This window comes from Nanorana parkeri, unplaced genomic scaffold, assembly GCF_000935625.1.
Source record: "Nanorana parkeri isolate BGI_ZX_2015 unplaced genomic scaffold, ASM93562v1 scaffold74, whole genome shotgun sequence".
Lineage (NCBI taxonomy): Eukaryota > Metazoa > Chordata > Amphibia > Anura > Dicroglossidae > Nanorana > Nanorana parkeri.
Window position 1 is genome coordinate 2,515,572 of NW_017306342.1, and position 19,482 is coordinate 2,535,053.

The 19,482-nt window shown below is 40.8% G+C and overlaps 1 protein-coding gene across 1 annotated transcript in view; it reads right to left on the reverse strand.

The window, feature by feature from the left end:
* Positions 1-19,482, reverse strand: part of TRPM7 (transient receptor potential cation channel subfamily M member 7) — a 115,761-nt gene that overhangs the window by 11,747 nt on the left and 84,532 nt on the right. Inside the window, exons 23-35 of the mRNA XM_018576705.1 lie at positions 18,622-18,796; positions 18,153-18,279; positions 16,180-16,364; positions 13,256-13,388; positions 10,730-11,439; positions 9,226-9,308; positions 8,518-8,614; positions 6,772-6,845; positions 6,105-6,145; positions 2,793-2,821; positions 2,652-2,702; positions 2,506-2,571; positions 425-708 (exon numbers count right to left, since the gene is read on the reverse strand). Of these exons, the coding sequence (XP_018432207.1) occupies positions 425-708; positions 2,506-2,571; positions 2,652-2,702; positions 2,793-2,821; positions 6,105-6,145; positions 6,772-6,845; positions 8,518-8,614; positions 9,226-9,308; positions 10,730-11,439; positions 13,256-13,388; positions 16,180-16,364; positions 18,153-18,279; positions 18,622-18,796 (2,055 nt within the window). The remainder of the gene's footprint in view (positions 1-424; positions 709-2,505; positions 2,572-2,651; positions 2,703-2,792; positions 2,822-6,104; positions 6,146-6,771; positions 6,846-8,517; positions 8,615-9,225; positions 9,309-10,729; positions 11,440-13,255; positions 13,389-16,179; positions 16,365-18,152; positions 18,280-18,621; positions 18,797-19,482) is intronic.

Genomic DNA, 19,482 nt, shown 5'->3' on the forward strand with positions numbered 1-19,482 from the left:
GGCATAAAAAAAAAATCAATGAAATGCCCCTTTTACACACCTAAAATCATGGTCATGTTCCAGAGACTTCAATCTTCTGTTACACTGTGGTGTATCTGAAAGCTCTGGAAACGGCAATGGCAAGGGACACAGACTTGGGCAATATAAAAATGCTTCCCAGGGCGTTTTAAAAATGTTGAATGGGTTATAGTTTTGCTCAAAGATCAGCTTTAATATAATCGATTATCTAAGCAACATTGAATCTCTATTTGTCCATTAATGAAGCAAATCTCCACGTTTTGGTTTTCTTAACAGTATATGATTAGTAGTCAATATCAGCATTGATAAAACTGCAAGTAAATTCTGTAAAACTAAAGAGCACTTTTTTAGGTCTATTTCAATGCTCTTTTTCCCCCCACAATTAAAACATAGGAAATACACTTACTTTAAGGCAGAGATGAAGGACGGTATCCTCCTTGTACACCCCTAGCCAAGTATCCACCACCTCAGGTAAGAAGGACTTGATGATATAGAAATGCCCAGCCTTTAGGATGTCATTCTCAGACCAGGTACAGGCCACTTTCACAGCTCGTCTCAATCCGCCTCCCATCTGTTCTTTACTCAGAAACTCAATTTTAGCACACAGCCCTCTCTGTGACCACGATGACATGCTGTTGTTCAGTATGCTTTGAGAACTTTCATCTAAGCGATACACTGTGACCAATTCACCTGTAATATATATACTGACTGTAACTAATCGGTTTATACCGTACACATTATACACTACTTTAATGAACAAACAAATGGATTGGAAGTTGAACACTTTAGTTCACCTTGTGAAAGAGTGGAGACGTGCTAGAAGTTTTGTCTTTTTATTTCTGGCTGAAGCTTCAATTTAATGATTTACCTTCACTTCTTGCCTCACTGACCAATTTTACTGGAATAGGAAGTGAGGAAATCTTCAATGCCCCCAAAACTTGATGACATTTCTAACCCTTCCCCACACTATTAAACAAAGTGATTGACTAATGTATATATCCACATTGAATTTATCTCATTTCTTGGTTATCACCATTACAGAGACAAGAATAAATAAGGACACAGTGCTAGCAGAAAAAGTTGAAGTGCAATACATGTTGCAACCAACTGCAATTCACTTCACTGAATTAGCAAAAAATTATGTATTCAGCAGATATCGGCTGGTCAGTATGGGTATTGAGCTTTTTTTCCTGTATTATGTTGCTGAACTAGCCCAAAAGTGACTGCATCATGACTGTAGAGCTGCAAAAACTAATTGATTAGATCAATAATTTATAATGAGAATCGTTGTCATCAATTAGTTGTTTCATGGGCTCTGTTTCCCTTCTGATCTTCGCTGCTCCCAGAGGGATGAGAAGGGACACAGACCCCTGCAGCCATTGCTCAGCGGTTAGGAGAGCTCCGTAACGTGATCTCCCTCCAGCCTCAACCCCCCGATGAGGCTGCTTCTCTGCTCTCCGTTCTCCTTCTCACAGCCGCTGCATGTGGGACACAGACTGCTGCAGTCAGCGCCCAGCGGGGAGGAGATACCGCTGTCAGCTGCCCCTGTGTCACCGCTGTCAATCGCCATGCTCATCCATGACTACCGTCCACAAAAATTGTGTTTGTAATTTTATTCTGAAATAAACCTTACGTTTGTAACACTTCATTTGTGTATTTTATTCAAAATAAAAGATGGTATTTTTTTTATCCGACTAATCGAAAAAATAACCGGCCAACTAATCGATTATGAAAATAATCGTTAGTTGCAGCTCTACACGAGTTCATCACAAATCAGTAGCTAATAAAATAACATTAGTAAATCCCTCTGAATCTTCCCAAGTGATTATTGGGAAATCAAAAGGAAAATTACGCCTTAGTTTGCCTTTGGAAGATGGCAGAGAGAGTATGAACAGAGTGTACGTGTAAAAGCAAGCATATGATTCTCTTCAAAACATAATTTGGACAGTATTTTTGTCAGAACAAATGGAAAATGACACTGTATAAAATGACACTGTATAAAAGCACACTGCATTTCCCTAGATAACTAATTGAAAATGCTTCACTGGAAGGGTGGTGTTTTTCAGGGCCCCCCCGTTTTTAACGTTGGAGGGCTCAGGTGTTTTGGCTTTAAACCAAAAAGACTGCTTAATGTGCAGGTATCTGATGCACCAGGCACTGTGTGTGGAATACATGTTTTGCCCAATTTAATACCAACATTTAGATTTGGTTAACTAAAAAATAAATAAAAGGTATGGTTCTATTTTTGTTTGCACATTTAACAGCAACAGTGTCATATGGCCTCTGGGTGGTGATAAAGCACTACTCTCAACTGTCATGATCTTTCTTCTGCCCTGCAATGATGTAGCTGTACAAGAAAAATGGTAGTGCAGAATCATCTATGCAAGACTTGACACACACATAATTTTGGCTACACCAACTTAAGATCCTGTCCTGAACCGCAGGTAGTGCTACTGTTTTAGCAGCAACAAACATATGCTAGCTCACCTTTCGGAGGCACTGGGGTGAAAGGAATACTCTGAGACAGCCGCATCAGATTGTTTCTTTCAACAGCTGAACAGAAGAAGAATTGTTAACATTGAAAAAGCAAATCGTCTTTCTTAAAGCTCTTTTACACTGATCACATAACCAACCTGAATAACAATAACTGATGTCCGAAATGGGCTTGAAAGGAGAGCCAATACCTATTTAAGAAACAAAAAACGTTTTTTTCTCCTTTTTGGAGCACAGCATGAATCCAACACAGACTAATATCTATCCCCAAACATACTCACCATTCAAAGCATCTTCCTCTGATGTAGGCCTAAAAAGAGAAAACACCCCATCATATAATATAGCCTATATAGAGCAACAAAGGGAAATTGATATCAGCCTAATCTTCCCATCTATCTTCACTGTCCCAGGAAATTACTTAAACTGCTTAAATTGCATTTCCTCTGCCTTCCCTTGGCTACCACTGGTACAATTTGTTACAGATGTTTGCAGTACTGAAATGTGTGGCCCAGGAAAAGCTGGGGATACTTTTTTTTTTCATATTTAGCTTATAAGTCTAGGATTCTAAAACTGCAGTCAGGCAAAACTGCCCCATATCTCCCTCACTTATCCGCCAGATAGGGCACGGAGATAGAGATTAGGGCAAGAATTAAGAGTTCACATAACTATGGCCAATTAAAAAATAATAGGATTTTTGTCAGTAAAACCTTTTTCTTGGAATCCACTGCAGGATGTCTTAACCCCTTCATGACTGAGGCCTTTTTTTTAATTTTTTGTACCCAAACGCGGGACTTTTAAAAAATGTTTTCAATTATTTTTAGACTGCTTTGACTGCTATCACATGGGGGGCTTACAAGCCCCCCATGTGATAGCAGATGGTGGTATATTTAATATTTGTTCCATGTTCCCATTCAAAGAGCAAAAAAAGCTAAAAAAGCTAAAAAAAAAAAATGCTTCTTGCAAATGAAATTACTTTTACTTGGTATAGGGTCAATATCTCTTCTCACTTCTATTTCTTTGAAATGCTAGGAGGTGTTGTAAAGGGTGAGGGGCCTGAGGTGGCTTGTCCGTTGTATGTTGAAGCTCATCAGATAAACACAATCCTTAAAATTTCAGTCCAAAGCCTTTCCATTGGGACAGACCACTGTAAAAAAGCTGGAATCAGCCATCTTGCCTGCTTTAACCACTTGCTGTCCAAAGCAATTTCTTACCAATTGCACACACAATAAAATCTGAATTTTTGGCTAGAAAACAGCTTCAAACCCCAAACAATGATATACATTTTCTGAAAGCAGAATTAAAAAAAACGATGCTAGTTGCAATTTTTTATGCCGCACGGTATTTGCGCAAATGTTTATCAAACCAGCATTTCTAGGATAAAATACACAAATTAAATTTAGTGCACAGAAACAGAATAGAACACCCAGTTTTTGGTAAAGTATAAAAAGATGGGGGTCACATTGGGTAAAAAGATAGCAAACATGTCAAGCCTTAAAACTGCACTCGCCGTGAAAAAAAATGTTCTTTTGGTAAACAGGTGACAAACCCAATGGAAGGACAATGTCCTGGTCAAGATGAAATATATAAAACGTAAGATAGGTGAACAACCAATCAAGTATCAATGCCCATAAAAGAGTTTATTCTTTACAATTCAAATCAATAAAACAGCCAACATGTTTCCAGGCAAGCACATCCCCCTTCCTCAGGGCTTAAAGGAAGGGTGAATGAGCTTGTGCACACCTCGAAGAATGAAGTATAACATTTAGGACTCAACGCTGGGACTGGGACAATATATAATATATGTATTATGTTAAGTGTTAGGTGTATGAATTGTTTTTGATGCTTGTGTTTTGGTGATTTGTGAAACTCGAAAAATCAATAAAAGAAATAGATTTTGAAAAAAATTTAGGACTCAAAGCAGTATTTCCCAGAGAGATCTTGTGTTCCCCAAAGACAACTCTCCAATTCTGAATGGCAGCGAGGTAAAAGTTGAAGGCAGATACTACCATGGGAAGAAAAGACACCACCTTGTCCCTATGGAAGGGTTCCTTGCAAGATAATGCCACCAACCAGCTTAGACACTTGGCTCGCAGAGGTGATAGAAAAAAGTAAAACATTGTGGGTCAAAGTAGAGAGGAATGTCTCAGACAGACTCAAACGGGGCTAAAGAGATAACCAGATTCAAATCCCAAGAAGTCAGATAAGATTGGAATGGGGGGGAGTTACATAAGAGACCTCCTGCACAAAGGGCAGAAACTTGAACCTTCAAGTGGTAAGAGCCAAACATTGTTCCAGACTCAACTGCATAAAAGAAGATTTGTCCCATGAAGAAACTCCAGGTTTAAAGTCTTAATGCTGGCAATACAAAGTATAGTTTTACCTTCAGCCCGCAAGAAAACTACTTAATTCACCCATAAACTATACCAGTGTGGATAAAGGAAATCCCCTTCTTGCTAATGTATTCTGAAATTTGGCGACCATGGATGTCAGAATATACAGTTACTGCAGCTGATTGGTTGCAGTCACTGTTCGGCTGACAACTTTCCACCTGACTCCTTTGACTTTTCAATTTAAGTTTGTCAAGCTGGGTTGTGCCAACAGGGCCACCCAGAATCCAGCCAAAAAATTAATGATGTATGGCCAGCTTTAGACTCGCACCAAGCAAAGTGCCTTCCACACCTTCCACTTCCTGAATGCCCTCTTGATCTTGCAGAGCAAGTAAGGAAGAAGCATCCGGCGAGGAAAGACATAGATCAGTGTCAATGATCCCACGGAGCCACTAGTGCATCCACCGCTTCCCTCAGCATATCCCTGAACCTGGATACAAACCATTCCAGTTTGTTTGTGAACACGGAGACCAGGCGGTCCACATCCAGCATCTCCCAACTGCGACAGGTCCTGCAATACCTCTGGGTGCAGAAAACAGTCTTGCAGGTCCAGACAATGCTGGTTAAGGAAGTCTGTTTGCAATTGGTTATGTCAGAAATGTAAATGGCTGACAAGAGTACAACATGATTTTCTGTGCACAAGACAGAATCCGCTGTACCTTCCTTGTGCAGCTAAATGAGGGCGATGCCAGGTCCAAATGGCCCAAGTTAAAATAGTCTGCCAAGATGACACCAGTGATGTCATCTGGGTAACTGTCACTTCATTTTTTTTTTCCAGAATTCCTTTGGGCATAATCAAACTTAACCCTTGCTGTGCGAGAGTAGCCTCACTGCAAGGGTTAAGTTACATTCTGCCTAGAGTTCTTTAAGCAAAAATTGGAGTTACAGACAATACAACTGCTGGTGTCTCTGCATGCTACAAGTCCTGCCTGCCGCATTTTTCTAGTCTATGTACAGGCAAATCATCAATGCAAATGATAATATGATCACAACTAAATTTCCTAACCATGATAAATAGTACCCACAAATCCATGCATCATGTAATTTACCTAACTCATACAAATTTTAAAAGTACAAGCTGGTTTCCCAAATGAGTACACTACCCACTTTAACTGCATGTAAAGGAAAGCAACCATCACTCTTCACAATACATGTCTACAAATTAGTACAAATTAAATGTATAGTAAGACAAGTATTATTTCTTACATGGGTTTACCCAGGGATGATGACTGGGCTTGCAACCAATCCTGAGAAAGGAACATAAAGACTATTAATAAACAAATTGTTACAAATATTAGTACCAGTAAAAACAAAATAAATAAAAGTCTACAAAACTGATTGATAAAAACTGGAACACAGAACACTGGAGCCATTGTCCTTAGCTACCAGTCAGGATCTGCCTTTTAAATGAAGCAAAGACTCTACCTGGTTGATCCAGACAACAGCTCCAATGTTCTTCACACTTATTTTTGTAAGTCAGCACCTATGTAAACCTATTGCTTAGTAATACAAGCATGTATCATAGATGGACCCATGGAAATATTTTAATGTATGGATATATTTAAAGTCTGCATACTATCTGACTTTAATGCTTAAAATACATGACAACAGCACAGGACTACACAGTGCATTGAGTGTTGTGTCTGCTGACAAAGATCTAGCAGAATTAGGGGACTCTGTTGAGCAGTCTGTTATCTTGACCTTTTCCCACACTGATCATGTTACTAGATCCGACAATGCCCTGGCCTATTTAATGAAACAGTTCAAAGATAATTGGTTATTAAAACATAACCGAGGCCCCCTAAAAGGCATTTGGCACATTTGGGATGAACATACATCACAATACAACAAAATGAACACTTGTCCTAACCACTACAAAAAAAATCTCTTTGGAGTCCGCAATAATCACCTCCTCAGTCAGTGATGCTCTTCGACTGCTGCTGTGCACTAGAGAAAAAAAACAAAAAACAACAATACAAACTTAGAAACAGTTGAAGAGAATGAGAAAGGTTTACGCCAGCTGCCTGCACTTTTTCTGGCTGCTTACACAAGAGATTTATATGTAGTTGGACTGCTTTTCTGTCTGCTGTACTCAGAGCAAAGTAGAGCAGGACTGCCAGGTATATTCTTTTCCCAATTACAAGAGGCAGCATTGATAGCCACTAAAGTTTACAGTGGTTCTAAAATGCATGTAATAAAAATGTAAAAGGTGTAATTTAAAAGGGTCATTGGCATATTGATGAAGGGGGAGGAAGGAACCAGGTAAGGCAAAATAAGAGCAACTTTAAAATGCTGCAAACAAGATAACAACAACTACTAAATTTACTCATGTCTATGTGAATTTAAGAAGCTTCTGCACATTTTATAGAGCCGATCATAAAACTTCATGATCATACTCCAAGCCTCTTCCAAAGAGAGGTACCATCTCTTCACAGGACTGAACAAAGGGTGCACAACAGTGACCTTCTCTCTTCATGAGTACTCATATATAATTGTGCTTGGTGAAACAAAAAAAATAAACCACTTTAGGGCTGCAACAACTAATCGACATACTCGATTATTGAAAAAGTTGTCAACTTTTTCAATCATCGATTAATCTGCTTCTGGTTAGTTGGCCCTGTTCACGGCTCCACACACGTTGCGCGCCGCACCCCCTCCCCACCTCACGCTCGCCGCTCCCAGACCCGCCGGCATCCACACGCCACACCTCCTTCCCGCCTCACGCTCACCGCCCTCCCACATCCACGATCGGCACAGGGAGGCGGGGAGAAGAAGTAGGAGCAGGTGTGGGGGGAAGACAATTGCCGATAGGCAGGCCCTATCTCAGAAGCAAGTTGCTGGAAGACTGCTCAGGTAAGACTGCACTCCCCCCCACATGGTGCTCTATAATGTATTGCGGAGATTCATATTCCTCTATAGCTGGTACATTGTGCTGTATATTATACATAGGACTACAAATCCCAGCATTAGTACATTATTCACTGTATGTATAATGTACTATTGCTGAGATTTGTTGTATCCCTCTATAGCTGGTGGTATTCTGCAATCATTGCTATATAATTTTACACTTTTAATTTCATTGTATTGCTCAGCACACTTTTTTTTCTTTTCTTATTTACTTCCACCGCTCCAAGCTTGCTCCTGTGATGCACTACAATCTCAATACAAACTAGTAGTCCCATCACTGGAGCCATTTTTTAAAATGTATTTTATTTTTTATCCGATTAATCGAACTCAATAATCGGCTAACTAATCGATTTTGAAAATAATAGTTAGCTGCAGCTCTAAACCACTTGTACTGTACTAAGTGACCGTGGGGACATAGAGGCACTAGAGAGCACAGACCTAGAAGTCATAGCCTTCCTTTCTCTAAAGCCATGAGTTAGTCCAATAAACTGAAACTCTGTTTGCACCAAATAAAAGTGGTCATGGTTATTTGACTAAAGATTATTTTAGTAGTCTGTGTTCACCTATTCTGCTAAAAATTTGTTTTCACCTCAATAAACTCAGGTAATGTCATCACTTGCCCAAGCGATCCCTCACACAAGAATAAAAATGCTTGTGACTGCATATGAACATTCCCCTTTACACAAACAAACCACCTGTGCACAGGACTTACACTGGTCTAAGCGCAAGGACTGAGAGATCTTACTGAGTTCCGTGAATCCAGCACAGGATCTTACTTGTTTCAGACTAGAAGGATGGTATGGGTCCAGCTACAGAATAAGAAAGAAAGAAAAAAACAGTTCTAGCAAATAGAGGTATCAGACTCAATACTGAACTTGGACATACCTAGATAAATATTTTTGTAATTTCAAGCCAAGTCTAGAAATAAATTCCATTAAAAAAACGAATGTTTTGAGATGGTTTGTGTTTTTTGCACTATTTAGAATGTGTAAACCTATTTAAATCTGTTTTCCCATTATCCATATATATTCTTTGTTTTACAAACAGTTACTTCATTTGAGTAACTTCATTCAAGATTGCTGCTTGCTTTGCAGTTCCCTTTGTCTGAAAGAAATCAGAGTTATGAAATAATGGGCTTCTTCCAGCAACGCTGAAAAGTAATAATACGAACGATGTGAGAAATAGCCTAGTCCTTCACCTGCTGGCTGGCTTCCTAAATATATGCATCAGAGTCCCAACTGATTGAATAATAACCTATTCAGGACTGCGGGACGTTCATAAACGTCCTGGTCTTGAAGTGGCCTATACCAAGATTATGGCTGCTGCAGCCATGATCTTGGTATTAATGTTTTCAGCAGGCGATTGTCTTGTGGTTGTCACGGATCATTTCTGCACTTAGATTATAAACAAGCCTGTTTACCGTTTGAGCTGGGTTTGTTTCCCCTTTACTTTGGAGTTCCGGTTTCTTCTGTTGCTTTTGTAGCATCATACTATCTCTATGACCTGAAGGGAAAAAAAACAAACCAACATTCCAATTTAGACAAGCCACACCAACATCCATGACCTACTTACAATCTTTTTTTCACTTACATTTGGCTTTAAAGCACACATTACAACAAATTCCCTGGCAGGCATATATACAATAATTCTCCAAGTGTAAAGTAAACCATCGGCGTTATTTACTTGCTTCTCTCACTCTTCTACAAGAGTAGAGAAACAAATGCTCAGCAGAGCGGAGCAGAATTCCATTCCTAACCATAAAAACCCCCTTCTAAAACAAAGAAAAGATTAATGGATAAAAAGGTAAGAAAATATTAATGGGTAAAGAGGTGTTTAGCAGAGCTGTCTCTTTAGTGGATACAACACCCTTTTGTCCACTGAATAATTCTAGTAGTTACTCTTATCTCATTTTAAAAAACGGACCAGAATCACCACAATGAAGCACAACAGCTGCCTGTAGGTCTAGGAGGAGCCTAGACTTAGGAAGGAATTCTACACTATTCCTTCCTGTGCTTGATGAGCTGTAATAGGAAAAAGCAGTGAGACCAAAACTACAACCACCAGAACATTCTAAATGAAATCACTTACAATAGATGCTGCTCCTAGATATTTAAACGTTTTCGTTTTTCTGCAGAATCAGCTGGTCCCCTGAGCACTGGCTCTGCTATCCTGTTTTGGGGTGGCGCATTGACCCTTGCAGGGTCCTATGGAGCCACCATTATGTGTGCAAGTCACCCCTCTACTCCTCCATCCTGCTTCCTCCCTTCCCCAAACTAGTAAATAGAGATTGTGCTGCCCCTTGTGATCCTATACTAGATAAGATTTCCAGGGAAGCTGAGTGAGTTGGAGCCAGCTGTTCAGAAACATGAAGACTAAGTGCCTGGGCAAAAAAGTAAAGAAATACTTTGCTGGGCAACGTACTGTATATTTGATTTGGATTCATTATTGAAAAAATAAAACGTTTAAGTGGTTAATACTACTTTAAATTTAAAAAAGGCACTACAAGAGGAAGCCTAAATACTACATACATTGCTTAACAAACCGGAATATTTTCACCAGAAGGATTTGTAATCATGTCAGACAGCACAGTCAGGCTGGTGACCTCACATAAACAGCTTGGTCACCGACCTGCCCACAGCCTGTAATTGGACAAAAAAGCAGTAGCAGCAAATTAATGAGGTCAGCGCACTCTGCTCCTGTTATCACTTAAAAGCTGCTGAACAGCACAATTGCACAAAACCTTTTAGTTCTGACTGGCTCAAAGTGCTGCCCATCCTTTTCCTACTGTAAGTCCCTCTATGCAGGTGATAGTAGGAAATACTGAGGTATTTAAACTGTCATTTTATTGTTTTAATCATCACATAAGTATATTACATTTTCTTTACATCTGCCTAGAGCTCAGATTTAATCTTAAATACACCTACCAACAAAAGCTCCAAATTCAATTGCACTTTCAGTTTCTTTAGCAGATTTCTGCTGAACAGGCATTTCCAAATTTGATGCCACATCCACTTGATTTTTTGAGCTCGGCTGGGTTGGTGTGCTGACAAAAAATGTAGCAGAGGGTGAAGCACAGCTTGGCACACTACTGGTGAAGTTGACAGGATTTTGATTTTCAATGAAAGACTGGGCTCCCTGTGTGTTTGGAAGTTCTACAGGACAGTCCACAGTAGAAACTAAGGCACCACCAGATGGACCAGCCCCTGGAATATTAAGGTTTTCTCTACAAGGCGGAAACAAAAGATCTTCTGCCACTTTTTTGCCCCAAACACTTCTTTCATCCCTCAAAGAAATATTAAACAGTAAATTACTATTTGCCTCAGGGCTACCCTGTGGAAATGAAGAGCCAAACAAATTGCCAATGCTCTGCTTCTTCCTCATGGAGGAACGGAGTGGCCCATCATCCACCAGATTTTGTCCTAAGTGCTTGGAAATGCTTAGCTCACGTGTGATTTCATTGTGAACTTTGCTAGCTTCTGATGCTTTCTGTGCAGTTAGAGTTTTCAAGGTGTCCACAGTAAGAGCAGAAAGATCTTGTAAGTGTCCAATCTGCGAATCCAAAGAGTGCAAAGAGCGCTTTATGTAGTTTACTCGATCTCCAACCTCTTTAATCTGTATACACATCTGTTCCACTCTAGAAAATAAAAACTTTTTTTACAATGCAAAAAACAAACAATGTTTAACATGTATATTATGGCTTTAAGGTGCGTTTCTTAAATTAAATTTGTAATAAAATTATAAGTAACCACGGAGGCTCAAAAACATTGTGCTAATCATCCTGTCCTACCTGGTAAGTAGAAGAGCTAATTAAATCACCCACAGCTACATTTAAAGGCAAAGCTCAACTTTAAAGACGGTAGATCTATTAGGGAAAATAGTGTGATTAGCCCGTTTGCACGATTGTCACCTGATTGCACTAACAGATCTCAGACCGGAAAAATAGGATTTTGGTACTCACCGTAAAATCCTTTTCTCTCCGTTCACTGAAGGACACAGGGAACAGATCGGAGATCATGTACTGTAGGGTAATATCGCCACCTGCAGGAGAAGGACGCTAGGCACAAAAAAACTAAAGACCATCGTCGTGACACAGGCATGCGAGCTCGCAACATCGTAGAAATGACCGCATCCGAGAGACCACGATCCCTCAACACCTGGCTCTCAACAGCCACGCCGTCAAAGCCAACGACGGTAAAGACGGATGGAACACCGGACCCCGAGACAGAAGATCTGGACGGAGCGGCAGGCGCCAGGGGACGTCCGCCACCAACCGAACCACATCTGCGTACGACGCCCTCCTCGGCCAATCCGGAGCCACGAGGATGAATGGGACGCCTTCCACCATGACCCTGCGAAGAAGACGCGGCAACAGATATAGTGGAGGGAAAGCGTAAATCAGACCGTAGCAATCCCACGGCGCCACCAGGGCGTCCACCGCATCCGCCCAAGGATCCTGGGTACGAACTGATCGACCCGCCGATTGAGGCAAGACGCCAGGAGATCCACGTCCGGGAACCCCCAGCGAAGACAGAGAAGCGTCCTTCTCCTGCAGGTGGCGATATTACCCTACAGTACATGATCTCCGATCTGTTCCCTGTGTCCTTCAATGAACGGGAGAGAAAATGCTGCCTTTTTACCAACAAATGTGAAGATACTTGATTTAGTATAACCTGTTTAGTGACATAAGAATAGCCTTCATCTCCATCTTTTAATACCATTGTGTAGCAGTATAAATGTATCATCATAATTCTTGCATTGAGGAATAAAGAAAAAATGGCAGAGAATTTGGAAAGTAGAAATGTCATGAGCCTATAGAGTACTGTTGGTCAATTTGATAAATACAGGGGCTTCAGGTGTTGCCCCTGATGTGTTAGAGGACCGCACAATAGCATAGTATCCAAAAATCTGCATTGCATACCTCAACACATGCCAGACTCTGGGTGTGGGTGTACGTGCGTGTGTGATATTAATTCTGAATGGCACCTCAATGCAATGTTACAGTGCTGGGCAATGCACCCACACTGCAGCAGAGCACAATACACATGCATGCTTTAACATACTGCAAAGATGAAGCGGCACTAATGCACAGATCAGTTCTGCATTTAAAATTGTGTGTGATTTTCTTTTAACTTTTATAAAGATCTTCACTTGTTTTTCAGGAGGGCAGACACTTCAGGGCCCTACACAGGCAGATCACATCCCGCCAGCCCAGGTGACTGAGGCCTCTGCTACCTATTCCATTTAGACCCCTCTAATGTGATGTGGCAAGCACTTAAGAAGTCTGTGTGTAGGCAAAGATCAGTACAGTTACATTTTACCTGCACCGACACTGGTATGGCAACCCCTTTGTTTGGTTTACCTGGTGCTCAACACTCAGCAACCAGAAAATGGGGGCAACAGGCAGCGTGCTGGGCACCAGGGCTATAGAGGCACTCTTTGTTATGCATTACCTTTCCGAAGTAACACGTATCCTCTCCTCGCTTCCCAAATGAAATTTATCATCTTTTTCATTGAAATAGATCTCAACACACTGCTCTTCAAAGTCATGAAGCTTCTTTTGGTCTTCCTCTGTTAGAAACAGTTCTTTTTTGAGAAAATAAAAATAGAATTATTAATTGGAGATTCAAAGACAGGGCATTACTTGAAAACCAGTGACATACAACATACTCTTACATACTCTGACAAATTTCTCAAGAAATGATGCCAAGCATTATCTATACAAGAGTTCCATGCGTATTCTGGCATAAAATATCTTCCCACAAGAGATTATTATGTTTATGTTTTTTTCCTTTTTATTATTCAGCACACCGAATACCTTTTTTTCAACACAACCATGTAAAGTGATATAGCTTCTTCTAACGAATACTCATGAAATAAACAGTATTTCACATGCACAGCTAATCTACTTACAATTATGTTTTAATCATGCATGCAGACTGCAACATAACGAAAAGGTACAAAAAAAACAACAACAATTTTTCTGTTTATAGGGAGTCCCAAGATGTGCTAAAGAAAGAGCAAACGTGCCAGACAGAACAAGTGCACAGTCACCTTGGGGGAAAGAAAAAAAAAACAAAAAACAGTCTTTGGGCTCGTTCACACATGTACAGAGGTTCCCACTGTTTTGTACGCTGTGCAAAGCCCATATGTAGAATTGTGACTGCTCCCTAATAATTTCAAATTTTAGGTCATATGACAAATCAGTCAAATTGCTTAATGCAATTTGCATTCCCCTTGAATCACTAACTGTTGAATGTGCTTTAAGACTTGTTCCACATGGCTTAGGTTGTGTGCATATAATCATACAGTTGAGTGAAAAAGAAAGTACACCCTCTGTTATTATTTCCAGATACTTAAAACTCGAAGCGCACCGAAATGGAAATTTCGAAACCGAAATTAAAAAAAAAAAAATGCCAGGCCGAAAACGTTTATTTTTTAATTTTCCAAATGTTTAAAATATTTTTATTTTTTATAAACTTTTTAATATATTTTATTAATTAATTTTCTATTAAATATTTTACTTTACTTTTAGGGGCTTTGGGGAAATATTAGGGGGCTAAAAAGACCCCTGATATTTCCATTTTAAAATAGAAAAAGAGATGGAGGACACAGAGTCCTCCATCTCTTTTTCTGTATCTCCTGTTATCAATGAACAGGAATCCTCCGAGTGTTCCTGTTCAATGATAACTTGAAAACATAGTGTGTTTACTATAACCACAATCATGTATGAACAGGAGGTGATGTAGATCACTTCCCATTCATTCCCATGCCCTCAATTATGTACAAACACTCAGCGATCACTGATCGCTGAGTGTTTGTACCCGCTCTCCTCTCTGATACGCTGTCACAGGAGGCTGAGCGAGTGGTGCAGGGAGGAGAGCTCAGCCTGCTGTGACAGCCCGGGCTGTCTCTGCCCACACACCGCTCTGCGGATTGTGATAGGAGGCTGAGTGGTGTGGCAGGAGAGACGCCTCGTGTGGGAGGAAAGACGCCGGCCGCTCACAGCTCTCTCCTCCCGCAACGCTCGGCCAGTAACACTTTCTCTCCTCCCCGCCGGGGCACAGTGCAGCACCCAGCGGGGAGGAAAGAAAGCACGGATGCGCCGATGTATCGGCGGGAAAATGGCACTTTCAGCATTTAGCCAAAAGTGCCATTTTCGGGCGATATGTTTCGGCGGCCGATATACCGGTGCATCCCTACTTAAAACCATAGAATTCAATTATTTGCTCCTTAGCAGTCCTAAAATTAGGTAAATACAACCTACAAACCACGGCATATTACGCTGTCATTATTTATTTTACAAACAAAGCAAAAATTGAGAAGCCGTATGTGCAAAACTAAGTACACCTTATGATTCAATAGCTTGCAGAACCACCTTTTACATTAATAACTTGAAGTTATCATTTTCTGTATGGCTTAATCAGTCTCACATCATTGCAGAGGAATTTTGGCACACTCTTCTTTATAACATTGAGGCTATAGAATGATGGACTGTAAATTGTTTGGAAATGACCTTATAACCCTTTACAGATTGATGGGCAGCAACAATTGCTTCTCTAAGATCATTGCTGATGTATTGCCCTGGCATTGTGTTAACACACACCTGAATGCTCTAAGACCAGCAAACTGCTAAAACTTCGGCATTTATAGAGGTGGTCACACTTTCTGATTATCAGTTAATCAAAGGCATTTAATCACCAGCACCAGGCCCCTACTTAGCCTCTTAATTCCCATGGAAGCGGTAAGGGACTATACATTTTTTTCCCCCACACATGGCTTCTCCATTTTACCTTTGTGTTTGCAAAATAAAGAATGACAGCATGTAATAGGTCATATGTTATTGTTCATCTGAGGCTGTAGTTACCTAAATTTTAAGATCTGCTAAGGACCAGATAATTTTTATAATGTCCTGATATTTAAAACCATAGAATTCAAAGGAGAGTGTACTTTCTTTTTCACAGGACTGGACTTCTCATTTGTTACATGTTCTCATTCACATAGCATAACGTAAAAATGTAAGCAGAAATTTCTGAATATATATTTTATCTTAATACAAATTGGTAAACTAATCATGAGATTGGAGTCCATCACATGAGTGCGCTTGGAGCGGTGGCTACTTTACAACACACACAGGGACCATGGAGAAGAGTAGGCACCCTCCAGAAGAAAGGACACTGTCAGCACCAAATCAGAGATGATTTGAGGATCTACAACCAAGTGACATACAAATAAGATACATTTTTTTATTAATAGTTAAGGCACTTGAATGCATTTTTACGATTTAACTCCCGAGTTTTGTATAATTTTAACATGTAGGTGGCAGGAGCAATTTAGGGAGGCATACAGTAACAGAAAAGAAGACATAAAAACTTACTTGGTCCATGGGAAGACGTGTCCTTCTTTCTTCGGTTACACACAAAGCAGAACAGTGAAGATAAGTGACTGAAGATGATCAATGGGGGAGGCAAAAAAGGCTTTTCATGGTACACCATTATGAAGTGATAGCGCTGGTACTTCCACACAATGTTTGAAATAGCCTTAACTTGTAAATATACATTACTGTGAAAAAAGAAGTAAAGGGAAACAGAATTAAAGGATTTTTGTACTCACTAAAATATAACTTTTTTTTTTAAACTCAATGTAAATTCCTTTCTGGGAGTCCATTGAGATGCATAGGAACTTTTAAAACTTCAAGGTTTACTGCTGCCTGCAGGAGGATTGGACACTGGCCAACAAAAAAAAAACAACAACTGGAAAGATGGCTACATGCAAGTAAACATCTTTGATGTCCACGGAAGCAAGAAAGTCTCCCTTATGAAGGAAGACAACCAATCTGGTGGATTCCATCTGCAATTTGTGGACCCGAACAAAGACACTCGAAGCTTTGAGGTTCAAAAAAGGGCAAATGCCCCGTTTGGTTTTTGGAACAGTGAACAGGTTGGAATAAAACCCCCTGGAACTGCTCTGTAGCAGGGACCAGAGACACCTTTGAAGGCCTAAAAGTGCAGAGGGATATCGGTCAGTCTGGGGGGAGAAGCGGGAATGTTTGAAGTGAGCCTGCTGTGACAGCGCTGGCTGTCTCCGCTCGCACATCGCTCTGCCGACCTGTGATAGAAGGCTGAGCGATGTGGGAGGTGAGACACCGGCCGCTCACTGCGCTCTCCTCCCGCAGCGCTCGGCCGCCTGTCAGTTTCTCTCCTCCCTGCTGGGACACAGAGCAGCGCCCAGATGGGGAGGAGAGAAAGATGGATGCACCGCTGTATCGGCCAGAATATGGCACTTCGGCATGATGCCAAAAGTGCCATTTTCAGCCGCCAACATATCGGTGCATCCCTAGTTTTGACGCTCAAAGCGAAGCACGACAAAACTCTCAACACAAGAGATCCCATTCAATTCAATGGCCTCCTTTCACACCTGAGAGTTTTGTCGCAAGCTGTAAAATACCAAACGCTGGAAAAGGTACATGTGCTTTTTCAGGCAGATTACAGCACATTTGGCCATATAGACTTTAATTGAAGAACATGAAAACACGCGACGCATGCAGTTTGCACGTCTGTGCGCACATTGGTGCAATGCAATTTAATCTGCTCAATAAAACGTGCGTCTTCATACATGCATGTCTAATGCATGTAAAATGTACAAAACAAGCTTGCTTTTCAACCACTGGAAAAAGGGACACTAAGCAAATACCGAGAACCCAGTATCTACCACAGGGGTACAGGCCAATAAGGAGAGCAACTATAGTCCAAAACTAGACTGGAGTATACCGTATTTGCCGGCGTATAAGACTGGGTTTGAGACCCAAAAAAAAAAAATAGCCCGAAAATCGGAGGTCGTCTTATACGCCGGGTATACTTCGGTATACTATATGTAGCTTCGGCTACATACAGTATACCGCGCTGAGCCAATCACGGCAGCCTTTGTATTCAGTAAATACAGGCTTTGTATTAAAGAATACAAAGCCTGCCGTGATTGGCACAGCGCTGAGCTAATCACGGCAGGCTTTGTATTCTTTAATACAAAGCCTGCTGTGATTGGCTCAGCGCGGTAGTAGCTGAAGGACGGAAGATGGAGGACGCTGCTGGGATCCTGGACAAGGTAAGAGACTGTAATCCCGAGTGTGGCTCGGGGTTAACACTTATGGTACTGAAAATTAACCCCGAGCCACACTCGGGAATACCGCCAAGGAGGTTAGTAAGTGCATTTAAACATTGTTTTGGGCTATACTCGTCTTATACGACGAGTATAGCCCAAAACCTATATTTTTACACAAAAAGTGGGGGGTCGTCTTATACGCCGGCAAATACGGTATTTAGTGTGATCTTAAATCTCAACTGCAGAACTTACTTAAAAAATGCGATCAGAAGATTCACCATAATGATGTACTGTACAAAGAGGTAGACAGCTTGAAGAAATGGTGTCAACCATGTTCCTGTGCCACAGAGTGGTTTGACTTCTGAGTCATTGGCACAAACTATAAAAAAGGAAAGCATAAGAAAAAGCAGATAAGCAAGGTTTTACATTTACAGATGCCAAACAAAAAAAAAGAAACAAAAACAAAAAAAAACACATCAAGATCACCATTTTGTGCAAGCTCTGAATATGCCTTTGCCTCGTGTTTCTGGGTATGAGTGGTGGGTCAATACGCTGCTTGCAACATGATACCATATACACACACACACGTAAATTCCAACCCTCCTACCCCTACACACTTGTTGAAGAAGTACACTATGAAAGCAACTGTTTTCAATTTCCTTCAAAGCCTTGAGGACAATAAGCAACATCAAATAATGTGTAAATATGTTCCAAAACATACCATCAATCTCATAAGCATACACTTCCCCAAAGATCATCCAGTAAGGTTGAAAAACAATGTTCCTTGCAAGGGTCCAACTAGGTTCTTGAAATGGGTATAGAATTGCTTGTCTTGGGACACCAAAACTCAGAAGCACAACAGCCATTATGACAACTATGTAGAACATGTTTGCAACCTTAAATGAAAGAAAAACTAAAAGTTAAATTTTCTTGTTTAAACATTGTGGAATACGTTTTAAATGAAGCTACATTCATAGCATACAATGCCTTCACAATCAATGTGTATGTCAGGGCAAAATAAAGAATCCATATATTTCTTCAACACATGTACACTTCCCCATGTTCTATCCCAATAAAAAAAAAAAGGAGTTTAACATAGATAATATATGTGTTCATCTGCCAAAAATCCAGTGTGCAGCTGCTAGGCCTGAAAACACAGTGGGGGGGGTTTATCAAAGCGGGAGCAGACAGAATTTGGCCATAGTAACCAATCAACTTCTCTTCAGCTTGTTCAGTTAAGATTTGAAAAAGAAAGAGAAGCTGATTGGTTGCCATGCACAGCTGCTCCAGAATGTGTCAGCTCCAGTTGTGATAAATTCCCCTCAGTGTGCCTGCAGTACCGATGGCCCAAGAGCATCGTCAGCCCTGTCTACTGAACTGCAGAACTCCACCCGTCTCTGCTCTTCTCTATCCCACTCCACAAGCATACATTCATATCTAGCCCAGCAAAACAATGTTGCTGCCTCAACTCCTGCCCTGCCACTGTGTGTAGGCAAAGGACTCTTAGGATATGTAGATCTGGGGGTGCCAATAGGAACTGGGCTCCCAGAAGATGCCCCTGCAAGAATTTTACAAGCAGTTT